Source organism: Sus scrofa, chromosome 2 (genome assembly GCF_000003025.6).
Source record: "Sus scrofa isolate TJ Tabasco breed Duroc chromosome 2, Sscrofa11.1, whole genome shotgun sequence".
NCBI classification, from domain to species: domain Eukaryota; kingdom Metazoa; phylum Chordata; class Mammalia; order Artiodactyla; family Suidae; genus Sus; species Sus scrofa.
The window spans coordinates 29,282,919-29,305,647 of record NC_010444.4 but is presented as its reverse complement, the minus strand read 5'-3'; the positions used below and the strand labels follow the sequence as shown (position 1 = coordinate 29,305,647).

The following is a 22,729-nucleotide window of genomic DNA, read 5'->3' as shown; positions in this document are numbered from 1 at the left end:
AACACTTTCTCCTCGTTCTTCAGTCAGAATAAATTTCTACATCAAAATAAGACTTTAAAAAGTAAACTTCTCTTGAGCTGGAAAAAAGTTTTTCAAAATTAATTTAACTGTGAAACATTTATACAAGAAATAACATGTGTATAGTACATGAATAATATGTGTGTGCCTCAAATAAAGTTAGCTGTAATCTGCTTAAGTGTAAAAAAATCCCATAAATTATCCAGCAGCACCACGTGTTGAGGTCTGTTTTTCTCCTATGTTTGTGATGAGAAGAAAAAGCAAATGAAAAAATAATCCTTACTATGACTCATAGATTTACTACAACCATGACAAGTGCATTACTCCCTGTACTTACCTGGGATATCCCTGCATTACAGCTGGTTGGACTCTAGGCTGCCCTTCTGCAAATGCATATTGATATATGCCCTAAGTATGAATAAGGTTGGAAAAGTTGCAATAAGAGAAAATTTTTGGAGACTCAAAAAAAAGCTTCTTATACTACAACTAAGGTAGTAGAAACTTTACTTTTCAAACAAAAAAATTATTCTCAATTACTTGTCACAATGGAGGAAGAGGTAATGTTTATAGCTATGAAGGCCAGTGTGTTCATAAAATGTAGTCATTGCAACAATCCATTGACAGCCTTAAGATTTCAAAGTTCATTCTGAAAGAAACTGTGTGTTTTTCCCTCTAGCTCAGAGATGAGAGCTACATTTTAAACAGAAAACAGTAGTACCTTAAAGAAGATACGTCCTCTTATTAGTCCATATGGAACAGGTCCATAGTACCTGGAATCTGTAGAATTCTGTAGATTATCACCTTCTAACCAAACGTGACCTGTTGGCACCTACAATTAGAAAAGAAATCAGCCTCTTTAAAAAAGAAAGAAACCAATCTGGAAACTCTAAATAAAAATCATGTCTTACGGAGGTAGGGAGAAATGTCATAAAGTTCTCTTTCATAAAATAAAAATCCATTCAGCATTTTTGCTGTTATTTCTCACACAATAAAATAACTTACTATATATTAGTAAGTGGTATTCAGGTTTCAACTTAAGACCTATCTTTTTTGCCACAGGGTTCCCAAACATTAATTTGTTACACAAACCCCAAACTGAGGTTATAAGAGATCAAAACAATGTGACAGGGTCATTAATTTAATAGACTTCAAAAGAGGTCATTAGGATGCTGACTGAAAATGTGCCCTCCCGTCTCAATAACAGCATAAGCAGGGCAGCAACTCACTCAGCAACATCCTGGGGCCAATACCCAGGCCAGACCTATTAGAATGCTCATGATGAACTAAATGGTAATTGATTGTGACATCAATTACAAATAATCTCATCATTTTATTGGAGTGGGCTTGTCAGAATTCTAATTAAGATCCTTGTTCTGCCTTTGTACAGGCCATATCTTCAATGCATTATACTTCAATAATGACCATCAGGAACTAGAAGGACCTATTATAAAATCATCAGTTGCAAAATTAATGATGGTGACCTTCTAGTAAATGAAAAGATCCCATCTTCTGTATGTCTTGTGTATTATTAACTGGTAAATCACATAAGTTTAAATTTTTACTCAGTAACAATCTTGAGCATATTTAGAACAGAGTACCTTACTCAAAAAAAAGGCCCTCTGTGATGAGACAGCTACCCATTAATATCCATTCAATATAAACTTTTAAAGATTGCTGCTGGAGAGTAATTTTTAAATTACAATGATTTTTTTTTTTTTACAGTTTCTGAAATTTGAACTACAAATCAGACCAAAATGATCTACTGGGAAGGAATTAATTTCCCAATTCATCTGACTGGTTATTACTTCAGAAACTTATGTGAAGGAAATATCCCCCTTAGGATTAATAAGAAATAATTAATTTTTTTAAGTGTCACAAATTATTTTTTAAAAAGACTTTATTTTTTAGAGCAGTTTTGGGTTCACAACACAACTGAGAGGAAGGTACAGAGATTTCCCCCTATAGCTCCTTCCCTGACACATGCACAGCCACCCCTGTTACTGACATCCCCCACTGGAGTGGCGAATCTGTTACACCTGGTGAACCTACATTGACATCAATCACCCAAAGTCCGAAGTTTACCTTAGAGTTCACTCTTGGTGTTGTACATTCTATGGATCTGGACAAAAGCATAACGTGTATCCATAAAATTTGGATAGATGTTTTTCACTGACCCCAAATTTTATCTCATCTATCTATCTATCTATCTATCTATCTATCTATCTATCTATCTATCTATCTGAATAGTAAATTCAGTCATAAAGTTAGGGACACCAGTAAAGGCAAAAGAAGAAAAAAAAAAAAATCAAGAAACACGGAAAGATCTTATTCTGCCCATCCCATTGATTCAGTACACTTACCCTATAAAGTCTCTTACGTGGGGCCCTGGATCATAACATTATATTGCATCCTGAGTTTTTTGTGTGTTTATTATTTTACAACAGAAAAAGCCAGTAAGACAATAATCATGTCATGATCTTAATTCTTTAAAGCACCTACACCAAAGTTGGAACTCAAATATTTGTTGGTGGTTAATATTAGTAAGTAGAAGTTCTTGTAAAGCACAATCACCTAAATTTCTTCCAAATTTAGTAACTAAAGTTATGAAGTATTACCTGTGGTATAATACAGTTAACAAGTACAGAAAGAGATCTGCTAAGAGTCCCCAAATATATCACCAGAAGCCTTTGGAGGAGTGTGACCCAGGCTGTCCAAACCTCATCCTCAACTGCAAGGGGTGGAACAAAAGAGGGGAGTAATAGTGCAAACTAGTTATGTATACATGGTTTGCTGGTTTATTTAATTAAAACAAACTCATTTGACCCTTAGAACAACCTGTAAAATGCTGTTATTGGAATTTTATAGAAGTAGGTTCAAATATGGAACATGCTACCTCCTACTTATCTGAAGCCCATACATGCTAATACCCATGCATCCATTCACAGTAAAGGGATAATAACCTCTACACTGATGCAGAGTATACAAATCAAGGGAAAACCTCATCACTGGTGGTACCTTTAAACTAAAAAGAGCTTCTTTATAAACTGAAAACCCCTAAGTGTGGGTCTTTTTAGGGCTATACCTGTAGCATATGGAGGTTCCCAAGCTAGGGGCCGAATTGGAGCCATAGCCACCGGCCTACACCACAGCCAGAGCAACGTGGGATCCAGCCACATCTGCACCCTACACCACAGCTCACAGCAACGCCAAACCTTTAACCCACTGAGTGAGGCCAGGGATCAAACCTGCTTCCTCGTGGATACTAGTCAGATTTGTTGCCACTGAGCCATGATGGGAACTCCATGTGGGTCTTTTAAAATCCAAGCACTTACCTCTATTGACCTAACTATCAATTACTCAGTTTCCCAGTTTTCCCATAATTTTTTCAAAAAAAATTGTTTGAAATTAACTCCACTTTTGGAATACATAATTATGATATGGGGTAAGGGTATACACTTTAAAATCTATTTTATGGAGGTGTACTTTATAGTAAAATGTGGTTGTTTTCAGTTTTGACAGGAAGTTTTGAAAAATGTGCACTCCTATGTAACCACCAACTACAACCAGATATAGAACATTTCTATCAAAAAGATCCTTCCTTGTCTAGTCAACCTCCCACCCTATATCTGGTCCCAGGCAACTAGTGATCAATGTTTTCTTACTAAAGACTAGTTTTACTCAAATTTTATATAAATGAGACAGCACAGCACATACTATTTTGTGTCTGACTTTTGTTCAGCAGTTTATAAATGATTAATCCATGCTGTATGTATCAGTCATTCATTCCTTTTAACTGCTGAGTAGCATTCCATTGTAAATCAGTGTCTATCCATGAACCTGTTGGTAGATATCTGAGTTGTTTGCAATTTGGGACTATTACAAACAAAGAACTGTGAACATGCATGTATAAGTCTATTTCTTTTCAGTAAATACATAGTGGTAGAATTTTTGGGTGATAGTGTATGTTTAACCTTACCTTTTCCAAAGTAATTAGAGGGTTTTACATTCCCAGTAGCTACATATGAGTGTTCCTGTCACACCACAACCTTGGTATTTTCAGTTTAAAAAAACTTTGCCATTTCAGTATGCTATCAGTATCACATTGTGGTTTCCATTTGCATTTTTATGATAAGCATTTTTTTCCATGCACCTATTTTTGGATCTTTTGTAAAATATCTATTATTTTGCCTATTTTTAAAATGGATTTTTCTCATTCATTTTAAGACCCTTTATAATACCCCAAGTACAAGTCCTTTGACAGGTATTGCAGATATTTCTTCCCAGTCTGGGATCTTTTTTTGTGGTTTCTAATCTCCTGTAAAGACCGTATATTTTTATGCTCTCGAAATTTCACTTGATTCTTTTTTATAGTTACCATTTCTTCCTTCATTGTATTCACCCTCTAGATCCATGAAAATACTGGTTTTTAGAGCACATATCTGTTAACTCCAATATCTCTGTCACTTCTGGATCTATTTAACTGATTTTTCCTCTGGTTATGGGTTACATTTTCCTACTTTACATATCTAATACTTTGTGATAGAGTTGAACAGTCATCTGTTGTGTGGATTTTGTTGTCTTTTTTTTTTTTTTTTTTTTTTTAAAGAGTGTTGAATATTGAGGTCCTTTTTGGGAGGCAGTTAGAGAATCAACTTATGCTGTGGATCAGTTAATGCTTTTCAAGCCTTGTTTCTTCTTTAAGCATGTTAAGTCGAGTGTACTCTTTTATGCTGTACTCTGTAAGGGTTATTCTAGCCCACTCCTAAGGCATGATATTCCAGGGTCTCTACTGAATGCTATGGATATTCAATGAGATATCTTCACTGTGGCTGGTCAGAACTCAAATGGCTCTCAGCCCCATGTGAGCTCTGGGAATTGCTTAGCTGTTCCCCAATAGGTATTTTTTACTCAGTCTCTAAGTTTCACCTTAAGCAGGCACAATTTGTTATTCAGCCCCCAAAACCTATGTAGATTTCTAGAGATTATTCTGTAGCTCTTTTCTTCCCGGTGGTTTGATGCATAAATTCCAACCACTTAAATTTACTTCTGCTCTAATTTCTGTCTCTTCAACTCAGCAAGACACTGTGCTTTGAATTTTCTCTCCTGTGCCTTCTGAAAACTGCCTTAAGGCAGAAGCTGGGGAAAGTATAAGGCCTGCCTTGTTTCCCCTCTCTTTTCGGGATCTGTCTTGTACTGCCTGCTGTGCATTGTCTGAAAACAACTGTTTAACATATTTTGTCCAGTTTTCTAGTTCTTTATGGCAGGAGGGCAAGTTCAGTACCAGTTATTCCATAATTGCCTAATGTTCAAATTATCTAGTTTATACAAGTCTTGGGTTTTTGTTTGTTTGTTTGTTTTAGCATACCTCATAATAGTATGAAGAGACTCCTTTTAGTGAGAACTAAATTTTTTGATGTAAATAGAAGTGTGCCTTTGGCACCTCTACCTCCCCTTCAGTGCATCACCTGTGTGTTTTGTTTTTCCCTTTCTCTATCAAAATCTAGAAAAGATTTGCCAAACTCAGCATGCAATTATGTACAAGCAAGGAAGTTCACTATGGTATTACTTGTATCTCAAAATTGGCAACAGTGTAAATATTCCTCAGTAGGCAGAGGTTAAATAAAATAGTTTACTTACATAATAGCAGACAGCTGGTTATAAAAAAAAAAAAAAGACTAAAAGATTTACATGAACATAGAGTCAGTGAAAAAAATAACTTACAGGGTGTATTTAGATATAAATATTTCTTTAAAAAACAATTTATGTATTTCAAAATTTACATTTTGTGACCAGTATGTATTAGTTAAGTAATTTTTAAAAATATATATTTGCACACATGTGTCTTAATATGCCTTGGCCCTTTCAGTAATACTTCTGCTTTTTAAAAAGGGAGCACTGTCTACCATGATGCAGATTAGGAAGAGCTTTATTGAACTTTTTTAAAAAAGAATTGTCTTTGGTAGTGGGGAAAGGGAGGGCCCTAACTTCCAATTCATATAGCAGGCTCTGCCTCTTCGTGTAATTCAAGTAAATGACTACAATTAGCAGTATTGTCACCAGACCTCTGGGTAACTAAAATATTAGTCTAGCTAGGAACTCATTTATTTAAACAAACATAGAGTACAAGACATTTTTGGTATGTGCCAAAACACAGAACCTGTCCTTTCTGGTATGAAGTGAGGCAAGGAACAGAACAAAAATTTCCTTTCTAATTCAAAATACAGTTATTCTCTGTTGGATTAACTTACTAGTTATCACTAAATTCAAAATTCAAATCAGGTTAAGAGGAAAAAAATTCTATATAATTCTATAGCAGTATTATTATAATGAAATATTAACAGATAAAACATATTAAAGAACACTTTTAAAATGTATTTTTTAAAGCTGTTATAATTTTATAATTAAAGTTGAAAATGACTCAAACACATTTATAGTAAATGTTTTGCAAATGGCCAAAAATGGAAATCACTATGCCATGTCTTTGTTCATTACTTCTCATAACCAAAACTTTTAAAAATAGATTACTTTCACTTTTGTACTTTTCAAAATATGCCATGCCAACCTGAATGAATGCCTAACACTGAATAATGATATATGAACATGTTTATGATAAATGCCACCTAGAAATTTTTTCTTTTGCTCAAACCTGAATTTTCTCAGGGTCTCAAATGTAGCTAGCTAGCTTTAGGGCTAAATTTTAAAGCATTGAGTCTTTAAATCATTCTTGGTTTTCTTTTCTACGTCAGAGGTTACTTCCTGAGCTATGATAAAAACCTAATTTCAGGGCCAGATAAAAGAATCAAGCCTCCAGTTCTCAGCCATACTTACTGAAGTCTAGTTAAGTGCCTCCTTTATAGTACAAGCAACATATGCAATTGCCTCATGGCCTGCGGGTGTCCATTTAACAAAAGCAGCTTTTGTGAACCAACCCACAGGTGTTACCTTGCTTGATTCAAGTGAAATCTGATGAAAGAGTCCACAATATCAAATAACATATTTACTGTACTGTAATCAACTAATTTATTATTTGATTAAGCAGACTGTCTAATTAAGAAAAAGTTCTGACCGAGGAAGAAGGTATTTGTATGTTTGACCTTTCAAATGTTTCAAAAAACAGAAAATCCTAATAACAGATTGGTTTTTTAATTAACTACTCTTTTGTTTGGCAGATATTTTTAAATTTACAACCAGCAAAGGCAGGGTGTGCACTGGCTCTATTATTGCTCAAGCATCTTTAATAGTTCTTTTAAAATGACCATGAATGTAAAGGAAACATTAATTATTAAAAAAAAAAAAACTTCATAAAGGTAATAAGGAGAAGGGCAAAGTTTCTGGAGTCCTTTTTTTCCTTTTCCTGAATTATGTAGGAAAAGGAGAGGCACAAATATCTTATGAAAGCAATCAGATAAAGAGATTTTTTTCTCTTTTATTTTGGCAAAAGCAAACGGAAGAGGTATATCAAAACTATGAAAGTATTTCATTTTTCCACACATTTTAAAGATTTTGTATTTCAAAGAATGATGAATGTGAAATATAGAATGCATAATTTCTTGCCCAGGAAAAAGTCCATCTGATGAATGTACATTCATAACATTTTAGTCTAACAATACCCAAGTAATTGCTTTTTATGTTACTATCTTCTATATAAGCAGGAACAGGTCAAACTACAGAAACATTATGTGGTTAATGCACATTGTTTTTAATCACAACTTATATAACCAAAATGTAGCCACAGTAAGATGCTGTACATACAGACTACTGGAGAGAATATATGCAAAATGAGATAATTAATTATGATCTAAAAGAATTTCATAAAACCCAGTATTTGCTTGACTCATGCAACAACTAAAGTAGAAACCCCATCAGTAAATGGTGGGGTTTACCCTTCCTATATGCACCAACAAAACCAAAAATAAAAATATGTCAAAAAGTGAATCATTAAATCCCAAGTCAATCAAGTAAAAAGGCTTTTAAGAACACAAGACTGAGAAAAATCATTAATCTTTAATTTTGAAAAATGGGACTGTCTCAAATGTCCATTATGAGTATCTTTGAAAGAAAACTCAAGGAACAGTTTCACTAATACTCCATTTTCATTGACATTCTCCTTGCCACAACTTCTTGCCCACATTTTTCTACCTGAGTATAATATCTGGAGTCAGGATGGACGTGCTCCCAAATGCTAGATGCATGGACAAAGGGATTAACATTTATAAGGACCAAGCTTAACACAGTTAACACACTATCTCAATATACTATTTCTATGCAGTCCAGCTTCTTTTTCTCCCCTCCCCCCTTTAAATTCTGATTTATTACTATCCTACCCAACATCATTCCTGGGGACTGTCATTCTATACTTTAAAAAGGTACCACTTTAGGTTCATAGCCAATAATCACCAAAGAGGAATTCACACAAAAGTTCCAGCAGGCTACACCTACAGCTCTGCGGTGAGGGTAATGATTGGGGATGCTTTTTACTAACAGGTTCTCTTTCATTATTGAGCATCTCCCTGCTGAGTGGGTTTAGAGCTTAGGCTAAGACTCAACTTGCTCATTCCCATAGCTATTGCAAGCTAAGCTCCTTCATCTTCTCCCTAAGTACTCAAAACCTCATCCAGCCTGAAAGGAATCTCTAATGGGTTGTTTTGATGGTGGTTAAGATGTAATCCACAGGTCCTGAGTTCAAATTGTACCTCTGCCACTTACTAGTTAAACACCTCAGACAGACAGGCTATTTCAATCTCATCTATAAAGTTAGGACTAATAAATGCCTTATAGAAATATTCTGAAAACCAAATGAAGTAACACATAAGGCTCCTAGTACCCATAAGCACTCACTAGATATTAGCTAGAGCTTTTAACAGTTGCTCCAGCTGCTGGATGAATGATGCCTGCTGGGCTTTCTTTGTTCCTGGTTTCTTTTGCAGTCTACCCAGTCCTCTGCAAAGTGAACTATGTTTGTGGTTTTACTCTGGTTATGTTTTTGGTTTTTTTCTTTTACACTATATTCAATTATACAGTTCTGGTACTAGCCAAGTCTTTGAATCAGATCCAGTATAATTAAAAATATATATTAATTGTGAATAGCCTTCATATTAGTTACGCTGATTTAATGAAATTCAGTTTTTAAAACTTTGTTCTTAAATGTCATCTGGTCATCCAAATGTGGTAAAGACTAACTTTTTTATTCTTTTAACAGGCATCTTTATTAAGCAGTTTATTAAATATCAAATGCCTATGTTCTTCCTTATGAAGCGTTTACTTCTGCAGAACCATTAGTATTTTAGTATCTCTGGATTAGTATTTTGTATTAGTATTTATTATTAATCTGTTTTTGTTTAACATTAGCTTAAGAATCACCTTAAATTCTCATTTCAAGACTATATCTGTACTCTCATTAATATAGCCTAATGTACCTTCTGTTTCTCCTATTCCAAAAGATGAGCCTAACTTAAGGAAACATGGGTATTTGAAAGGCTAGTAGAATATATTGGTAAATACATGAGTTTTTCCACGTTCTCAGAAAAAGTTAGTAAATCAGATGCATACTATACAGAATATGTTCCTGTAAGTTTCCACCGTTTTTTTGTTTGTTTGCTTGCTTGCTTGCTTGCTTGCTTGCTTTTTAGGGCTATACCTGTGGCATATGGAGGTTCCCAGGCTAGAGGTCTAATCGGAGCTGCAGCTGCCAGCCTACACCACAGCCACAGCAACGCAGGATCTGAGCTGCATCTGTGACCTACACCACAGCTCACAACACTGGATCCCCTACCCACTGAGTGAGGCCAGGGATTGAACCTGCATCCTCATGGATATTAGTGGGATTCATTTCTGCTGCACCACAAGGGGAATTCCAGTTTCCACCAAACTTTGATTCCTGGGACTTCAAATAATTCTTCCCAGTCAAAATTATCCCTATATGGCTTTATTCCTATAGATCAATCTCTGCAGCTCTTTTCAATTTCCTCCGGCCCCAATGCATAACTGCTTCAGATAGAGATCAGCTAGAAAACTGATTTATACCTGAAATGGCACTAGAGATAGGAGATCAAGAGTATAAAAGTCTGTACTCCAAAAAATGATTAAAATAACATATATAGATCTTTTTGTACTTGATGTTACTAAAGCCTTTATAAAAAAAAAGTTGTGTTGCATAATTGTCTTTGATAGACAGACAATTCTCCTACTTGTGTTTTATTCATCAAAACCCACAACTGTTAATGTCTCATATCCTGGAAGTTATTCAGAATGAAATATAGCTTTGTGAACACAAAACTGCCAATTAGGCAGGTGGATGACAGATGACATTTTTGAGAGGATTTTAAGATATAAGAGAATAGCAGAAGATCTTTAAAAAGTGAGGTTGGGAGTTCCCGTCGTGGCTCAGTGGTTAACGAATCCAACTAGGAACCATGAGGTTGCGGGTTCCATCCGTGGCCTCGATCAGTGGGTTAAGGATCCGGCATTGCTGTGAGCTGTGGTGTAGGTCGAAGAGGCGGCTTGGATCTGGCGTTGCTGTGCTCTGGTGAAGACCAGCGGCCATAGCTCAAATTAGACCCCTAGCCTGGGAACCTGCATATGCCGCTGGTGCGGCCCTAAAAAAGACAAAAAAATAAAAATAAATAAATAAATACATACATAAATGAAAAGTGAGGTTGAACTCAAGGCTAGGAGCATCAAAACATTGTTTTGACTAAGAGATCATGAAAACATACTGTGGACATCAAGGAGGGAATAGTATATCTTCCAGATGTTATTTTTGGAAGGCCCTTGTTTTTTTCCCACTTCGTAGAATAATTTAATTGCCACTGTATTCATTTAAAGTGCAATCTATCTTAGTCTTATTCTATAGGCTGCTACACTACTTCAAAATTATCTCTTCTCTCCATTTTCCAAATTAACATCTCCCCCAGAACCCCTTATTTTAATGTACCACTTACCCCAACTGCTAACACCAAAAGCTTGGGTCTGTCTTAAAACTCTATTCCAAGCCTTCCAACATCCAATCCTGTTTAGACATTCTCTTAATCTTGTTCCAAACTTTGTACTGCTGTCCATTCTTAACATTATGTCCGTTATGCCTTATACCCTATTAACTGGTCTCCCTGCCTCTGGTCTCCTACTCCAAACCATCCTCTATTATTATTCTATACTAATATCAGGATGGTCTTTAAAAATCTAAGTATGGTAATGTTATTCCCCTGCTTGAGACATACAAGGAACTGAACCCTGTTTACCCTTTCATTTTTATCTCTTTTCACTACCCACCCCTCCCGACTATATGTTCCAGGCACAGAAACTTGTTTTTGGCAGCTGCCCAAAGCACAGTGCTGCATTCTCCCTTCTAGACCTTCTGAATATGCTGCTTGCTTAGGCTAACTCCTACTTATCCTTTAGAACCTGAACTCTGTTTTTACCTCCCCAGTACAGAGTAATCCCATCCATCCCAGACTGGATAAATATGCTCTATTACACCATTTTGTAATTCCTTTTCTGTTCCTCTAGCTTGACAACCCACTCCTAAAACTGTACTGTGCATCATGGTAACCACTGGTAACATATGTGACTATTTAATTTTACAAATTATATAAAACTAAAAATTCCGTTCCTCAGATACACTAGCCATGGTTCCTATGCTCATGTACCTAGTGGCTACCATGCTGGACACTGCAGATATAGAATATTCCATTTTTTGCAGGAAGTTCTATTGGATAACACTGTAGGCAGGGACTTCATCTACTCTAAGATGACAGTGGACCTCAGTAAGCAATCAGTAATGTTTGGGGAATTAGGAGTTCCTGTCGTGGCTCAGTGGTTAATGAATCCGACTAGGAACCATGAGGTTGCGGGTTCAATCCCTGGCCTCGCTCAGTGGGTTAAGGATCCGGCATTGCTGTGAGCTGTGGTGTAGGTCACAGATGCGGCTCAGATCCCGAGTTGCTGTGGCTCTGGCATAGGCTACTGGCTGCAGCTATGATTGGACCCCTAGCCTGGGAACCTCCACATGCCGCGGGTGCAGCCCTAGAAAAGACAAAGACAAAAAAATGAAATAAATAAGTAATGTTTGGGGAATTAATGAATGCATGAATTAATAAAAGGAAAGTTGTGAAGTTATTGTCTGGCAAATCTACACACCCCTGTAACGTCCAGAGGCCATTTAAGTCTTCTCTCCCAGCCTGTAAGTCCAGGGATTCCTGCTGCTCCTAAGGCACAGCCTCACTATAGAAGATGCTTGAAAGCTAGGATTGGTTTGAGGTTGGGTCCATTTACAGTTAAGGTCAGAAGTCCCTGTCAGTCTATTTCCCCAGACCTACTCTATCTCTACATAGGGAAGTAGGTCAAATTTCCAGTCTGCTCAGATGACAGGTCTCTCTAATCCTACCTTACTTAGTCTCATCCATACAATGTACAGGAAACAGATCAGAATCTTAAGTTGCATCTTAGGTAAGTTACCCTATAGTTTTAAGTACTTTGTTTCCTTTCCCTGTTGGCTCTGTATGGGTGTGTAGTGGTGATGCAAGCACTAGCTATGCTGAACTAAATTAATTCCTAATTTTCTTAAAATAGTTACAGAAATTCTAACCCAAGAGGAAAGCACTCTCATATATATAGGCTAACAGATCAAGGGCTTATAATGCCAATATCTTCCTGCTAATTTACTATCTTCAACTGTTTATAGCATGCATACCTGCTGTTTTCCATTCTTATTTTAAGTAGAGAATAGTTTAGCGGAGTGAGAATGCTTTTATAAACTAAGATTAAGTGGGTCACAGAAACCTGCAGAATTTTAATTACCCAAAGTGGTAACACAAGAACTTCAGTTAGTTGCTTATTTCAGAAGACATTTGAACATATTCCACCCAGTCAGCAACAAGCTTTCCAGCAGATCACGGTCTCAGATTAGGAAGCCAGGTGACACGTGGAGCACATCTCTTTACTACCATCAGAGTTGGCGTCTGCCTTGGATGCTTAGGTTGAACAGCAGTGTTACAATTTTGGTTTTCGTGGTAAGTTTTTACAATTACTTTTAAGTAAACTAAAAGTTTTTACAATTACTTTTAAGTAAACTAAAAGCAGAGGTCTCATAAAACTTGCAGATAAAGATAAACGTAATATGGCATTTTACTGAATTGCATGCATGCCTCCCCAGATTCACAGCGAGGGCACTGACTTGGGAACTCTGAGTGGTTGAAATATTTTTAGATGAGCAAAGCACATTAATTTCACAAGACTTGCTACTGTTTCAGTAGAAATGTTGATGCCAATAGTTATATACATATATATATATATTCAAACATACATTAAGATAAAATACATTTCTACAAAATGTTTTATAAACTACATATTATTGTTAAACTAAGATCAAATTAATCTGAAAATGTTGAGAGAACACATCAGAAAATACGTTGTGGGGGCCTCAAAGATGATTCTTTAATGTTAACATCAGAAGAACAACACCTCAGAACTGTAAACAATAAGTCAAATTTATCTTCAGAATTGTGTTAGCTATAGGATGAAAAGTCACGTCATCTCCCCCGTGAACTTGACTTTAGCAAAAAAGTAAACATATTTCCTCTGCATCAGCTGCAATCAAGGCATTAGCAGTATGCCGTGATTGATTACCCTGGGAGCCGTTGCTGAGAAATGGAAGTGAAGCACAGGTTTTTATCACTATAGTCTGCAAAAAGCAAGTCCCTTGTTTAGATATCCCAGTTGTAATAAGTGACATTATTAGGTAGTTCTTCTATTTAAATGACATAAGGATTTAGTGTATCAGCAGCTTATAATAAACAAGCCCTTTCAATCTGATGATTCCTCTCCCTACACTAGAAGTACTTTTTCTGTTTATAATACAAGTGGTAATAGAAGACCATATGGTTGTGACTTTTAGCTAAAGTAAATAACATTTAAACAAATAGGAAAACAGCTTTAAGATATTCAAGGATCTGAACTATAACCTAAATAGACCGTACACAGTGGGGATTATTAGTTTTAGCTTTATAAAGTGACCATTTTCTAATGCTGCTCAATTAGTGAGATTGTTTTTCCGTTTGGCAATGAGTTTTATTTAAATATTTTCCAATACACAGTAAAACAGCTTTATTACTGGCATAGTGTCCCATTTCCAAGTTCTCCTTTTAAGAACACTATACCACTAGAGCATCCTGAGAACAGTCAATCAGTTCTTTCTGAAATGTAGAACTGTCTCTATGCCTAATGTTTCTGCCAATAACAATAATGATTTTATTAACATATTCTATAATTCAAAAAGAAAAATGCAAGAATTACTACACTTATTCATCTACCATCACTCTACTCTGGTAGCAGACTAGCAGCTGATGAACATTTCACCTTTTGTGTCTGACACTGGAATTTGTGGTATCAAGAACCAAGAAGTAAAAGCAAAAATGCAATTTTTTTCTAGGAAGTACAGATACATTTCCTTTAACAAAAGCAAAAGGTTGCTACGTTTTAACTACAGGAAACTACTGAAATCTCCACAATCATTTCAGTTAACATGTGACTGAGAAACTGAAAGTCAGTAGTGTTTTGATTATTTGAAAGATTTAGAAAAAAAGATTCTTCATTTTGTAATAACCGCTAGAAAGCGTAAGTTTACACTTACATGAGCAGTTCACCAAATTCAGGCAACAACTTATCCATCATTAATCTGCCAATCAATTAAAAAGATCAAAAAAACAAAGTACCTATTTAGTAGTTAAATATGTCCAAAGGCACGTCATTTCTACTGAAATGTAGAAAATTTTCATTACAAAACAACCTAATTAATAGGTACTGCATGTTGCAAGGGAAACAGAGCCTTCACAGTGAAAAAACAAAAACCAAAAAACAAAACACCACCATACCATTTCTGGGGAACCAAATCTTCCCTCAAGATGACAGCAAGGTTTTAGGAACAACTATTTCAAATACTAACAATAGGTCAAGTAAAACGAGGACTGAAAGTTGACCACTGGATCAACAGAGAAGTCAGTCATCAAGGACTCTTAACAAGAACGGTCTCAATGAAGTGCTGAGGACCAAAGTCTAACTGTAATCAGCTCAGAAGAGAATATGAAGTTCAGAGTGGAGTCAGTAAGTATGCACAACTCTTTCCTATAGAAGGATATGGTATCAAAGAGGTTTGTTTAGATAGGGGGTTTTACAGCATGTTTGTTTGCTAACAGAAACTTCCTGTACTTCAAATTGCCTAACTGTTAACACAGTTAACGCTATGGATTAAAATCACAGCCCAGGACTATCACACAATGTTATCCTGAAAAAGATGACAAAGTGTTTTTCTTTTTTTCTTCGTTAGCTTTACAACAAAATTTTAATGTATTTCCTGAGTCCTGGCCCAATATTTCCTAGGGGGATGGGGACTACATCATATCAGCTTTTACTCTGTATTTTGCCCGCTGTGCAAATCAATAGGAGAATATCAGTTCATTTAATGTATTTCCTAACTGCTAAATGCTTCTACTTTTAACTGAATTATTTTTAGCAAATTAGTGGCTTCTAGGAGCAAACAAGAATTCCTGTAGTACAGAAAGGCAGGTTATTCAAGATGTTTGAGCTGAGTACAATTCGTTTCTTTTGAGAGTCACAAGTTAGGCTCATATGCTATAGTCAACACTCAGCCCATAACCCAAGGAAAAAATTATTGCCTTCAATAGCATCAAAATAGGCAAAACGCACTGCTTAGTTTCCAAATGCTTAATGTAAAAAATAAATCATGGTTTGTAAGTGTTGCCTGCCACATGTACTTTTAGAACTCTGGAATGAATAAAATGGTTCCACATCGCTTAACCAATGGTCAGTTTACATTTTTTTTTTTTTTTTTTGGCCAACATAAGAACAATGCTATTTCTTTCATATGCTAAACTCTGTATTCTACGTTCCAAATGATAATTTTTGTGTTTTGCTTTCTGAAGCACCTACTTAGGAGAATAAATTTTTTGCCTGAAATTCAATACACATTTAATATACACCATACTTATGCAGCTCAATCAAGATTGAACAGTAATGTCTTCATCTTATAAACAACAATGGCTTTTCTAAGAGGATGCAGAGATAAGGGGAAGAAACCCCTCTCATGAAATACAGCACCAGTGTGCTTCGGAGATAGCTGGAAAAGGGAACCCTCTAGAGGGACAGAATGCAAACAGTTTGGATATCTCTTCAGAGTGCTCCAAACTTGGATGAATTTTTGTTATAAATCACCTTGATTAATGGAACACATTTGCCAAAGAGGTTCTGTAATAGCTATACAATTCTTATGGCTTAAAAAATTCAGCCTAGAAAAATTGGTGGGGATGGGAAGCCTTGAAAAGTCACTGGCTTCTCTTTCAGAACTAATACTGGCCCTGATCAGAAATTTTAAAACAGTTTGAAACATTTTAAAGCATTCTCTCAATGTTTTAAAAACATTTTAAAACATAAATTGTACAAATGTATTCTTAGGTCTGTCTCCCAAGGCAACAGAAATAAAAGCAAAAATAAACAAATGGGACTTAAACTTATAAACTTTTGCACAGCAAAGGAAACCATAAACAAAATGAAAACACACCCTACACACTGGAAGAAAACATCTGCACATGATGTGACCAAGGGATTAATTTCCAACAGATACAAAGACCTCATATAATTCAATAACAAAAAAAAGCAAATGACCCATTGAAAAGTGGCCAAAAGACCTAAATAGGCATTTCTCCAAAGAAGACATACAGATGGCCAATAAATGATATCATTTATATGTGGAATCTAACATACGACACAAATCAACACATCTGTGAAGCAAAAACAGATTCACAGAACAAATTTGTGGTTGCCAAGGGGAAAGGGAGGGTCAGAGAGGGAAGGATTGGGTGGTTCGGATTAACAGAGGCAAACTATTATATACAGGAAGGATAAACAGAAAGGTTCTACTGTATAGCATGAGGAACTATATGCAATATCCTGTGATAAACCATAATGGAAAAAAATAAGAAAGATAACATATATATATGTATGTATGTATAACTGAGTCACTTTGCCATATAGCAGAAATTAACACAACACTGTAAGTCAACTATACTTCAATAAAACTAAAAAAAATAGTTGCCTTTTTAAAAATAATACAGACATACATTTTAAGGGAAGGACAGTTTGATGAGATGGGAGTAAAAATAATAATAGTAAATAGAGGATTTGGGGGAGGGGAAGTAGTGGCACGGTAAAGAATACAGATTCTGGATAGAGCCAGGCTTCCTGTGTTTGAATTCCAACTGTTTCTCTTACTAACTGAAATCAGGCAATTTATTTAACCTCCCTGTTGTTCAGTTTTCCCATATGTCTATTTACCTTCACTAGGTTACTGTTATGATGATTAAATAAATTATCTCTGGTAAAGAATTTCAACAGTGTCTGGTATGAGTAAGTACATAATTAAAGTGCTGGTCGATATTATTACAATTATATTTGTACACTTATAAACATGAAAAGCAAAATGAATGGAATACACCTGGAACAAAACGGCAGTGTGCCCTAATATATCCTTTCATCAAACATAAAAATTGGACGAATGTTTTCCTTAAAAAGAATATTCAAAAATTTTACATCTTACAGACCTATGGCTATTTTCTCTGATTACATAGCTGAGATTTTATCTAAATCTTTTCACCCTTATATTCCTCCTCTAATAATTTTAAAAGAAAACAATGGTGTACACACTGTCCATAGAACAACTATGTACAGATACACAGATAATGGACGCTATCCTTTTTATATTTTGTTATTCTGTCTCTTGACGGAACTATTTCTGGTCTCAGGTATATATGCTTGTTGCTAAAGTAACTTAGAAGTGACTAGAATGCCTCATGAAATAACAGTCATGGGAAGGTGAAATCATTATGTAAATAACATTCTGAAAAATAAAAGGGTACGTGTCCATGATGAAGGCCACAGAAAAACACGTTGCTCAACACCACACTCTCATCTCTAACATTAGTGTCACCATCAGCTAACAATTCCTAGGATGTTTAGCACAGTAGTAATAAACAATGACAAAAAATAGAATACACATTTCCAAAAGTGAACCACAGTCTATTACGGGAGGTAAATAAATAATAGATTATTTAATAGTCTACTCATCAACTTATAAAGCAGTCAGAGACTATTATAGGTCAAGAAAAGTTTATGATGATGAAGGCAATTTAACTCTTAATTATGTGTTTACAGTGGGGATGGAGTTAAGGTAAAGTTAGTTCCTGCAGTGGGATCAGCGGCATCTTGGGAGCGCTGGGACATGTGTTAGATCCCCAGCCAGGGCACAGTGGGTTAAGGATCCAACGCTGCTGCAGCTGCAGCTCAAGTGTCTGTGGCTCAGATCTGACCCCTGGCTGGGAACTCCTGTGGGGCAGCCAAAAATGGGGGGAAAAAAATCTGATAGTGACACAGAAAATTTAAAGAAAAGTAGAAAATTAAGTTATAATTAAAGTAAGAAGAGTAATACACTGAATAAACAGAAGGCCACCCTCCCCTATCACAAGCTAACACATTACATCTGCTCCTCCCTCTTCCATTCCACTGCTCTTGCTCTTTCTCCTAACCGGATTGGCAAACTGATTACCCCAAAGGTAAATAAAATATCTATTCTGAAAATTTAAATAAAATTTTTAAAAACTAAACTATAGTCTCTATTTGGTTCTACCAGATTTTCCACTAACAAATCAGTAGAAAAACTCAGCCAGGATCCCAAGCTGAATTTAGTTGTCATGTCTCCTTTGTCTCCTCTAATCTATGACGATGCCTTCCTTCATTTAAGACTTTGACATTTTTGAAGAGTAGTGATCAGTTATGTCGCAGAATAACCCTCGATTAGGATTTGTCTGATGTTTTCTCATGATCAGACTGAGGTTATACCTTCTTTTTACAAGAATAACACAAAAGTGATGTGCTCTTCTCGGTGCTTCAATTTCAGGGGCTATGTTATGTTGACAAGCCTCATTACTGGTTAAGGTGGTATCTACGAAGTTTCTCCTCTAAGATACTGTTTCCCTTGGTAAAAAATACCTTTTGGGCAGGGGGGTAGGCCACACCTATGGCATATGGAGGTTCCCAGACTAGGGGTTGAATCAGAGCTACAGCTGCCAGCCACAGCCACAGCAACGTGGAATCCGAGCCACATCTGCAACCTACACCACAGCTCATGGCAACGCCAGATCCTTAACCCACTGAGTGAGGCCAGGGATCAAACCCACAACCTCATGGTTCCTAGTAGGATTCGTTTCTGCTATGCCATGACTGGAACTCCCACAAAAAATATCTTGGGAGAGATACTTTAAGTATCTCTATACTGTTTTTCCTCAAACTTTTTAATTTTCATATTCATTGGTGAATCTTGCCTGCAATGATAATTACTGAGATATATACAGGATTTTAAATGGAAATAAAATATACAAATTATATATATATTATATAAGTAATATATGACTATATCAAATATATTCATTAGTACAGCAATATCAAATATTAATATATTAAACCAAAAATTAAATAACAAATATAATGTTTATTAATATGTTAATCTTAAATATATTAATATTAATATATAAATCATATGAATGTATATATATAAATTATAATGGCCAAATTGTTCTTGATACAAACATACTTAAATTCTATTGACTGTGTCATTTTAACATAGAGTCAAAGTATGGATAAAAGCTATTTTCATTTGTCAATATGCTCAATTAATGTTAATCAACAATGATACCAATGAATAACATAATTGAAAAGTTACTTACATAACTATGACCTTTAAAGAAACCTGATGGGCTATTGGTGAGAATTTTGTCTCCTTCCAAACCAATTACTCTTTTACAAATATTTGACTTTGGATCACTCGGGCTTTTTGCAATCACAATGTCACCTCTGAGGGGAAAAAGTCAAAGAAATGTCAGTATTATTATTAAGCATACACACACTCATGGCACTGCTCTAATATTTTTATAAAGCAACTTAAATAAATCCATACCCTTTATCTATCCTCTTACTAACTGACCCTCCCCTACATTTACCAGCTTTGAGAATCTTTGTGATTGACTTTTATGGGTCAGAATCCAACAAAGAGTGACAGAAATGCTATTATATAAGATTTGAAAATTTCTGATAAATCATGAGAATTATCTTCTTGTACTGCACCCACTATGTGTTACTTCTGTGTTCAAATTTTAAAAACTGAAACTACGCAAAAACAGTTCCATGTAAATACTACCAAATTAACCAATCAAATTTTACCGCCCAGCCAGTAGTACTGATTGATTCTAGGGCATATAAAAAGGTAGAAGCATCATTTAAGTATCCCTAGAGCTCAAAGAAATGAGGAATTACAGCATATAAATTAAACAACCCAAGACGGTTTAAAGTACAGTCAAAAAGACATATTTGAAGAAAAATATCAGAAGCCTCAACCAAATAAAATACTAAAAGCTGCCCAAATATATATTACAATAGGTTGGCATATTAAATATACAGAACTAATATAGGTATGATTACAAATGGAAGACATGATTCATGGAAGAAACAACAACCTACATGTATTAGAAGACTAAAAAGGATATTTAAAAATTTCCCTTAACAACTACATCAAAGAAAAATACAGATGAAGGAATTTAAAGGAATTATGTAAGGAATTTAAAGATAATCGTTTCATCAGAATTTTTACAAAAAATATAGAAACAGAATTCAGAACAGTCATTTCTTGAGGCTATTCTTGATAAGAGTCAAATACTACTAAAACACTAAATTCCATAATTGAGAGTGTAATATAAATTTACACTTGTTTGAAAATGGGATAAACTATCTGGAACCATGTCAATGGAATTGGTCAGAAGAATAAGTGTGCAAAGATTCTAACATACTGATGAAGCTGATTTTGGCTAGCTTTGGGGACATATTTTCCATGGGAGCTTTATTCAGCTTAAGTTTTTTGATAAAATAATTAATATGACCCTCAAAACAAACTCTGCACTTGAATGGCAACGTAAAAATCATAATTCTGTCAAAGTGTTTTTATAGAAAGCATTATTACTCTAGAATGTATTTCTGGTAGTCTAACCAGAACTATAGGCACAAAGCTTAAATCAAAATATACAACCTTGGACTCAACTCTTTCAAATAGGATTTTAAAAGAAACTGGAGACACATTTTCCTTTCTCATTTATAGTAATAAACACCCTTATTATCCTACTCAATTGTAAGCTTTTGAAAATAAGGGTCAATATCCTACCTTAACATTCTCTATAAAGTACAGCACATCTTATAAATTAGGTGTTCGTTAGCTATTTGTTGAAAGAATAAGTAGTAATAAGAGACTATGGCGGCAGTTACCGTCGTGGCGCAGTGGTTAACGAATCCAACTAGGAACCATGAGGTTGCGGGTTCGGTCCCTGCCCTTGTTCAATGGGTTAACGATCCGGCACTGCCGTGAGCTGCGGTGTAGGCTGCAGACATGGCTCAGATCCCGCATTGCTGTGGCTCTGGCGTAGGCAGGTGGCTACAAGCTCTGATTAGACCCCTAGCTTGGGAACCTTCATATGCCGTGGGATTGGCCCAAGAAATAGCAAAAAGACAAAAAAAAAAAAAAAAAAAGAGAGAGAGAGAGAGACTATGGCTATCTCAAGTATGAATGTTCTGTCCACTGGAATGAAAAATACATGTGCCTTAGATACCAGACACGCAGATTTTTCATTTTGCCCAAGTGGACAGCTAATCCAGCTTTAGAAATAGGCAGCTAGCAAGAGGATCTCTTGCCAGGGGTCAGATATTCATCCCCTGAAGTCTCAGAATTCTGTACTGCAGATAAAAAACAAACAAAACAAAACAAACAAAAAAAAAACCTCAGGTCAGTAATATTTTTAAAGTAGAAGTTACAACCTTGATTGTAAAAGTTACTTTATTTCTGTTTAAATATAACATAGTTCGGGTTCTCCTTGTCAGTTAATGATCCGTTGCTGTGAGCTTTGTAGTTGCAACGTGCTCGATCCCGTTCTGTGTCTGCGTAGCGTGCTACAGCTCGATTCACCTAGCTGAACTCATATGCCGGAGCCCAAGAATAGCAAAACAAAAAAAAAAAAAAAAAAAAAAGTTACTTTTATCTGTCTCATATAAATGCCAAATTTTGAACTGTCCTTCCACTTAATGGGTCCCTTCAATGAAGAGAATACAAAACAAAACTTTCAAAGAATCTTTAATTTACTAATAAATGTAGTTAGTTGTAGTACCCATCTGAATTTTCTTTTAAAAAAAGACACGTCAAGCTATTCATTCAAAAACCATTTAGCCAACAAGTCCATCTCCTTGTTCAGCATGCTCAAGGACCAAGAGACTGAAATCATGTGATCAGCATGGAAAATAGAAGCTTGTCTTCATGTTGCAGTGAAGCTAGATCTCCAGTCAATCTAAAGACTATAATAAGTTACTTTCATTTAAGTTAAAAAGAAAAGGAAGCTAGAACATAAAGTATTATATAAGCTTTACTTCATAACCCCCATATTTGTCAATTAGGTATCCTGAAGTTGTTATGGTAACAAATCTGAAGAATTACCTAGGGAACATGCTAAACCATACAACTTGAGCAGGACAGTTTTTATCTACAGAATCTATGATGGTGAGAGATCAATAAATGCAAAGAACAATTTTACACTATTCTTGATTTTTTTAGTAGTAT

General features: G+C 35.5%; 1 protein-coding gene across 8 annotated transcripts in view; it reads right to left on the bottom strand.

Moving 5' to 3' along the window:
- Positions 1-22,729, bottom strand: part of IMMP1L (inner mitochondrial membrane peptidase subunit 1) — a 75,735-nt gene that overhangs the window by 259 nt on the left and 52,747 nt on the right. For 6 of the 8 annotated variants that reach the window (XM_013994453.2, XM_005661044.3, XM_005661047.3 and 3 more), the window contains 3 exons: positions 19,806-19,932; positions 737-847; positions 356-426 (listed from right to left, as the gene is read on the bottom strand). In XM_013994453.2, the coding sequence (XP_013849907.1) occupies positions 356-426; positions 737-847; positions 19,806-19,932 (309 nt within the window). 8 annotated transcript variants of the gene reach the window in all.